We start from the raw sequence: 8,455 nt of genomic DNA, 5'->3' as shown, positions 1-8,455 counted from the left end.
TGATTTCTTGTAATAAGTTGGTGGTGGTGGTGGAGACTTGTAGTAAACTGGTGACTTGTAGTATTTTGTTGGTGAAGGAGACTTGTAGTAATTAGATGGAACATGTGTTTTGTAATATTTTGTTGGGGTTGGTGACTTGTAGTAATAGTGTGTTGACGGAGTAGGCGACTTGTAGTACTTTGCGGGTGATGGGGACTTGTAGTAATACTTTGAAGGACTAGGTGACTTGTAATAATGCTTTGAGGGAGTAGGTGACTTGTAATACTTCGTTGCAACTGGTGACTTATAGTAGTATTTTGAAGAAGATGGAGATTTGTAGTAATGCTTTGAAGGAACATGCGCTTTATAGTAATGTTTTGAAGGAGAATGTGGCTTATAATACTTCGTCACAATGGGCGACTTGTAATATTTTGTTGGTGAGTGAGATTTGTAATATTTTACTGGTGATGGAGACTTGTAATAGGCATGCTTTGAAGGTGCTGGTGATTTGTAGTAGTAGTATGATGGAGAAGGTTTCTTGTAGTAAGGAGTGGGTACATGATACTTGGATGGAGATGGTGATTTGTAGTACTTGTTAGAGTCATGAGAAGGTGAGGGAGAAGTATACTCATAAGAGTAATCAGCAACAACAGTGCTGACCACTAAGCAAATTGCCAAAGCAGCTGTTAGAAAGGACCATTGGCTCAACTTCCCCAAGCTTTTCATTTTGATTTGGAACAAATTACTATACTTAGAGAAGAGAAGTGAAGGATAGAACTAAGACTTGTGTTGCATAGCTGAGTAGGGATCTCTGGTTTTTATAGGGCTAGGTGAAACCCTTCTCAACATTAATGTAATAGCTTCTTAGTTGCCCACTTGCCCACTAAACTGAGAGCAAGGTCCAAATAAAGACTTTTATCAGTACTAAGTGGGAGGCATTATCTGCTAACAAATGATAATTTGAATAAACTATTGAAAATAAAAATAAAGAGGATATATGTCTGTAATATATACCAGAAAGTAGTTAAAGATTGACTATTTCATAACCATAAACAGAAAAAAAGAAATGAGGGCATTTTCTTTGTCATTTTCTCAATGCCAAAATCTATAACTTGACTTATAATCTAGAGTTTGACATTGCCCCTATCTCAAAATAAAAGCAGAAGATGAACAAAAATGCAACAGCTATCAGCACTGGGCTCCTATCAATATATATAAGATCATGTCAAAGCTATCAGTAAACACAGAAATTCTGAAAATTGTTACAAAATGTTTATGTTATAAATTTCCTAAATGTGTAAAAATCTAAGAAATGCTATACATATTGCCAGTTTTATTTGGTTTCAGATCAACTCTTTTCAGATTAATACAACAAGAAACATAGTTGGATAATAATATTTTACTGTTATCTGATATGTTTAAGTGACTTTGATTGCAGAATTTATTTGGGTAACCAACCAGTTTGATCTTTTTCACTTTGCCTCGTAAAAATTAAATTTTCACCACTACTTGCTCAGATGTGTTTAAAATTAACGAATGAGGAGTAAACCTTCTCCCTCTTTCTCGGCCATATAAAAACCAGACAAGAGAAGTTGAGCATAGTGCAATGGCAAACACCTTGCTGAAAAATCCATTCATCAGACAACTTATGATACTGAAGTAGGCGGTGTTTTCTGCAGGACTTCTTCAATGATGCTCCCCATGATCACCTTTTTCGGAGAAAAAAGTAAATTCCTACGAGTCTCTTCTAAAATTAGAATATGAATTGCTTATTCAAAAAAAGCTTCAGTGGCCTGTAGCTATACCTTAGGATAATATTTGTTTTTTTTTTTTCATGTACAAATACAAGATTAGAAGTAATCACATCAGGTAGAATGTGCACAAAGATAGAGGACAAAAAAAAATGGGCACGCGATAGTAAAAATAGATGGTTTGATCATGTTCTACTCCTGTGTGGAAAACGAATTCAGATGTACACAATATAAAAACTGAATGTGTTAAAGGAGGAATAAGGTAGAATAAAAATCATATGGAGGAAAGTTCTCTTAAAGGATCTATAATATCTCGGAAACCTATTTCGCACCTAGCTAAGGGCTTACATAATACAACTTAAAGGATCTACAATATCTTGGAGTTCATATGAATTTAGTGAAGAAACCTATTTCGCACCTAGCTAAGGGCTTACATAATGCAACTTTATACACTTACATTAGGCCGGCGTTGACATGAGTCTTCTTTGTTTGGAGAGAGATTATCTGACAGAGTAGGGATAAGTATGAAACTTAGAATCCCTAGTGGTGAATAACCCTTCATTCTTCCTAAAAGAAAAATTATCAAGTATCGGAATGAAAAAAAAAAAATTATAGAGTGTGAAATGGTGAATCAGGACTCATACAGGCGACCCCAACTACTGGCATTGAAGCATAATCGTTATAACCTAAATCACGACCAACGTACAATGGAACTTAGCCTTTCAAGCAAAATATTTTATCCCTTACCAAAATCACATCAACTCAAATAAGTTGTTACCTTTACCCCTTTAACAGCTCGATAACAAATCTGTACAGTTTTAGATATATGTACTTCATCCATTCCAATTTGTTTGACTTACTTTCAATTTTAGTCCATTAGAAAAAATCTCTCATTTCTTTCTTGTCAACTTTTTAGTTCTAACTTTCCACGTGACATGTTTAAGATTAACACTAGGGGACATTTTGATACATTATAACTATCTTTTGTTTAAGACTACAAATTCAGAAGTTTTTTTTACTTTGTTAAACTCTATGAAGTCGAAACTAAAACAAACAAATTGAAACAGAGCGAGTACATCAACACTAATACGCAAACGCAGGGAAAAAGACAAATTTTGGAATAAGCTCGAAACCAGTCGAATGATTACAATGATTGAAATAGCTCAGAAAACCGGGAAAGAGTAGAAAAGGAAAGGGTAAGAACCTACAGATTGAAAGATACATAGGAGCAATAAGGAGGGAGTCACTGACGCAGCAAGCGGGGGAGCAGCTACCGGCACCGGTGGTGGTTTTTCTAAAAATAATTTAGTTTTAATAAGGTGTTTTCATTTAGTTTTATGTCTTTTGAAATACTTCCAATGGATGAGTTTTTTAGAAATATAATGTATATGCCTAAATTAAAACTATCTTCATTCCTTTATTCTTCTGTTTAGTTTATATAATTTTATTTTCTTAAAAGCTGATAAGTATAATTATAATCCATATTCACCGCAGTACCCAGTAAAAAGTAATTTGTGTTGAAGCATGGATCCATTTATTGATGAAGTTGAAGCATCGATCCATGACTATATCTTTTTGCACCTTTCCTCACTCTTTTTTCCCCTTGTTAATGTAATGATCCTTCAGGTCATTTTCCATATTTATGTTTATCTTCACCGTTTGAGCTTCTCCATAGCTGTCCCAAGTCATTTATGACTTACTGGGGTTGAGGGTTCGGTTACCGGGCAGTTCATTTGTCTTTTAGAGTCAATTCCTGGTTTAGAAGTCTTCGTTGGTTCCAAATGGCCACCGATCAAAAACTTCAGCGAAACAATCTCGGATGAAAATTTCGACTGCCAGCATATCCAAAATATCGATTTTAATCTAGATAGACCTTTGGTTCGGGTCCCAATGCACCCGAGCTCATTTCGACCTTTAGTCGAAAAGTCATAAAATCGAAACTCTATATGTGGGCCCACTTTTTGCCTAAACGACCTTGTATGGAAGCTTTGATGATTACAATGGATTTGAATTGTGGTTTACACTCAAATTTCACTATTGGATCATATATTTTGGGTTTCGAATGAGTTCTAAAGGTCAAAAATAAGTTTTTGACTTTGCTGTCACAGGGTACCTCGTCTCTTCGCCGAGGGGGTCTAACAATGTTGCGATTTTGGGGATTTTTCTTTCACATTTGAGAAGCTAAAATCCTAAATGGGTATGATAACTGAAATTGAGTCTTGTGGTTGTCTAGGGAGGTTGGTAAACATCTTTTATCATGATTATCATCCGGATTAAGGTAAGATTTCGTCACTTTATTGGTGAATTTCATTGTTCTTGACCCAAAACCCCAATTTCGCTTAGGGCTTGATTTAGCCCCAAATTTCGTTTGTTTGCACCCATCAATTGAGGGTTATGCTTCCTTGGTGATAGATGAGCATTGGGTTAAACTCGGAAACGCGATTTCAGTATGTGGGACCCACTTGGGGTTTTTTGTGTCATTTTTAGACCGGAAGAACAATAGTGCAATATGGGTATCGTTAGACTCGTATTGATGAGTAGATTATATTTTTAATAGTGTGGTGGCATTTTGGGGATTGTGAAGTGAAGACGAGCATGTGCTGCTTGAAGTGTGATTTTGCGGTTTAGCCTTGAGGTAGGCTTTGGTCTACTCTTCTTCATGGATGATGTATGATATATATTGTGTGTGATCGTGAATGTTAAGATTGATATTGGATAGAATGACAGTATTGAATATACATATAGTTTGGAGATTAGATAGGGTTTTGGACTCGTAGGTTGAATTACTTAATACCCTTGTAGAATCCTATTGCCTTCTCCCTAGTTTGGGTAAATTTGTAGCATGAATATGATATAATGCTATGCTCAGAATATGGTTTTAGCATTTGAAGCATGATTTGTATATTTAGCCTTATTAGGCTAGTGTGATAGTTTTGGAACCATAGGTTTGGTAGAGTTAACTTGAGTACCCTTGTTTCTAGTCGAAGTTACTATCTTAGGCGTTAATATGGCTTTCTTGACATCTAGAGGATGAACTAGATACCTTAGCCTAGTTTGGAGCATAGTATGCCTAATTATGAAAATTATGGATTAGAAGTGGGATCATCCGGCCCACTTAGGCTAAGATTTGTGTTAGCCCTTGTGGGCTTAGTTGCGGATAGTATACCTAGTTGAAACTAATGAGCCTTATTTATGAGAATTACTTGGTGAATTGATAACTTGTGATGATTTTCGTCGGATTATGATTAGTGACCCATAGAGATGCATTTTCCTCTTTATTATGATATTTGGCCCCTAGAGATGCATTTTCCTTTTCATTATGATATCTAGCCCATAGAGATGGATTTTCCTCTTAATTATGATATTTTGCCCATAGAGATGCATTTTTCTCTTTATTATGATATTTGACCCATAGAGATACATTTTTCTCTTAATTATGATATTTTGTCTATAGAGATGCATTTTCGTCTTAGTTATGATATTTGGCACATAGAGATGCATTTTCCTCTTAATTATGATATTTTGACCATAGAGATGCATTTTCCTCTTTATTATGATATTTGGCTCATAGAGATGCATTTTTCTCTTAATTATGATATTTTGCTATAGAGATGCATTTTCCTCTTAGTTATGATATTTGGCCCAAAGAGATGATTTTCCTCTTAGTTATGATTATTGAGCCTATAGAGACGATTTTCCTCTTGGTCATGATGCATGACCTATAGATATGAGATGTCTAATAGAGGCGATATGCTTGTTGATATTATGCCTCCTAGATGTGAGATGCCTCATATATGTGAGATGATTATAGATATGCTACTGTTTATAAGTATGATTATTGATATGAGTCCCGGATATGTATATGGGCCTAAGGCCATGATTATGATGTTGTGATTATTCTGGATAAATTAATGGGTCAAGGGACATGTTATGGTACTGATTAAATATCCAAGAAGTGTTTATCATTGTGAATGATGTGATTGCGATTTATGAATATGTATATGTTTGTACACACATCTCTCCGATATGGGATGGAGGAAGATACGGTATGATACTTATTATTCCATTGATTGAATACTGGTGATGGCATGCATAGGTTTGGTACGTTCATGATTATTTACCATTATAAATGATGTGATTATAGCCGAAATATGATCTTATGGTTTTTCTTCTTGTTAGACGGTTAAGCTATGTGGCAACTAGTTGTCTATTAGCTAACTATTGCACTTGATGGCTAGAAAGCTAATGTATTAGTTAATGAATCTTGCTTAGTTGGAACATGGTAGCTAATGATGATCAGTAAATGAATGATGTCATTTAATAAAAGATGGTTAGGCAACAAGTAGTAATGTGTTGTCTAGTAATGATTAACAAAAATAGGATGAATAGTTGATAATAATGAATGGTGGATAAATGACGGTTTTGGTCTAATGATGAACCTAGACTAGATGTTGGATGTTGACTATTAAATGAATAGTGGTTAGCTGTTATCCTGTGAATAAGGATTATGTGAAGGATAATGTTTAGGCTAATAACTAGAGGTTATGTGGTGACTAGCGAACTAGCAGTTTAATAATAATAAATGTTGGTTAGCTAATAACGAGTAATTGAGATGTATTGATAAGATAGATATCTTTATGATTATGAGTATATCGGCTTGCGTCTGTGCACCTATTATATGCCTATATTTACGTGTCAAGAGTTATGATGATACATTGATACCCGACAAAGCCGGAGGATATTATGATGATATTGATACCCGGTTCGAGTCCGGAGGATACTATTGATATTGATACCCGGCAAGGCCGGAGGATATTATGATGATATTGATACCCGGTTCGAGTTCGGAGGATACTATTGAGATGATATTGATACCCGGCAAGGCTGAAGGATATTATGATGATATTGATATCCGGTTCGAGTCCGGAGGATACTATTGAGATGATATTGATACTCGGCAAGGCCGGAGGATATTGTGATAATATTGATACCCAGTTCGAGTCCGGAGGATACTATTGAGATGATATTGATATCTGGTGAGGCCGGAGGTTGATGACGATGATGATGGTCCTAATGAGGATAGTTATGATGCATTGTGACATTGATGGTATATTTTGCATTCATTCCTGCATGCGCATCGCCTATCACCAGTATACACCCATGTCTATCAGCCGGTATGGGACGGTTGCATAGATATGGGTGAAGAATATGTCTTGTGTTATTGTTTGTTGATTGAACCTTCCGAGTCTGGTGAAGACATAGTATGCGCCCATGTCTATCAGCCGGTATGGGACGGTTTTCTGGAGTAGCCGGTTATTTACGATGTTATTGATATTGTTATTATCATGGTTATGATCATTATTATGGCTAGCTTATGACAGATTGGTCATGGATCCGGTATTGGGGCTGAGGTATGTCTTCGGCCTTTGCTATCTTATGATTGCATTATTGTGCACGATTATTGTATGTCTAGCCATATGGATTAGAAATTCTGAGTATGTTGGTATTAAATCCTGATAGTATTATAATGAGGTCTAAAAATGAGAACATGACAATTTAAGTTATATATATATAGCTATATGAAGCCATGGTACTATCGGATATCCCTTCATTCATTGTTCATATTGTATAGTCGTTCTTTCGCCTTGTATATTACAATATATCTTTCTTTCACTCGTTACTTGTATATTGACCTGAGATATACGGTATAGCATTGGCATATATTGAATGTAGCCGGAGTAGGATAGTTCACCTTGATTCCTCCTTAGTCTTCTTATGTTAGACTCTTGGACATAAATATGATAGTTGTCCCTTGTTATTTTCATTGACTTATTATATGACTTATGGACTTTTGGTTGTAGTTTTCATTCTGTTTATATGTTGTATATATCTACTTTATCTTTGGAGCTCAGTTGGCTGTTGCCTACTGAGTACCATTCGTTTGGTACTCATATTACACCTCTGCAGCCTGCAGATCATAGTACGGGTTATCGTCGTTGATGTGTGCATCGGGTAGAGTAACCCTGATTCGGAGACTTAGAGTGAGCTTCTGACGTTCGGAGTATTACTTATCTCTCTCCTATGTATTAGACTAGCCTCTAAGTTGTATTCAGAGGTAAGTTGAATCAGTGTATTTCTCCTCGATATATCACTTTTGTACTCTTATTATGTTTAGAAGCTCTTGTATTGATACCACCAGGTTTTGAGATTCATCTATTTATTGATCTTTATCTCATATCTTCCGCATTCTTTTCCTTATGTTATTGAGTAGTCCGTTACTAGCCGTTCCGGACTACAGGTTGGCTTGCCTACTGGTGGGTTATGGTAGGCGCCATCATGACCTAAAAAGTTGGGTCGTGACAGTTAAACCATAATTGAGTAGAAAATGCCCAAGAGAAATATTAGACAAACAGGAAGATTATATTTGAGCAAATTAGAATTCTTGATAAATTACACCAAAATATAATCTTGATACGATAAGCCAAAATAATGGAAATCTCAAATGATAAATATTACGAATTATTAGAACAAAGGAACACACAGCATGCAACGCCGGTCATTTTGGGAAGCATACATAAAATTTTGGAAAAGAAAACGGTAATATTCTGATGGAGGATGGAAAGGAGTTAATAAATCATGAAGATGGCGGAAAATGATTCAAGAGAAGGATTTGAATACTAGTAGTAGGTTGGTGGGGGAGATGGTGATGGGGGTGGAGGTGAAGC

The 8,455-nt window shown here is 35.8% G+C and overlaps 2 protein-coding genes across 2 annotated transcripts in view; both read right to left on the bottom strand.

Annotated features, from left to right (window-relative positions):
• Positions 1 to 3: 3 nt before the first annotated feature.
• On the bottom strand, positions 4 to 780 carry LOC107839453 (extensin-3-like; the record flags this gene model as incomplete). The annotated part of the gene is made up of 1 exon (XM_047395553.1): positions 4 to 780. A coding segment is annotated over exon 1 (702 nt), but the record flags the coding sequence as incomplete, so codon positions are not given.
• Positions 781 to 1,470: 690 nt separating this feature from the next.
• Positions 1,471 to 8,455, bottom strand: part of LOC107879285 (extensin-3-like) — an 11,035-nt gene continuing 4,050 nt past the window's right edge. Inside the window, exon 2 of the mRNA XM_047395552.1 lies at positions 1,471 to 1,600. Within this exon, the coding sequence (XP_047251508.1) occupies positions 1,471 to 1,600 (130 nt within the window). The remainder of the gene's footprint in view (positions 1,601 to 8,455) is intronic.

This window comes from Capsicum annuum, chromosome 8 (genome assembly GCF_002878395.1).
Source record: "Capsicum annuum cultivar UCD-10X-F1 chromosome 8, UCD10Xv1.1, whole genome shotgun sequence".
NCBI classification, from domain to species: Eukaryota; Viridiplantae; Streptophyta; class Magnoliopsida; order Solanales; family Solanaceae; genus Capsicum; species Capsicum annuum.
This window is presented reverse-complemented; position numbering and strand designations above follow the sequence as displayed.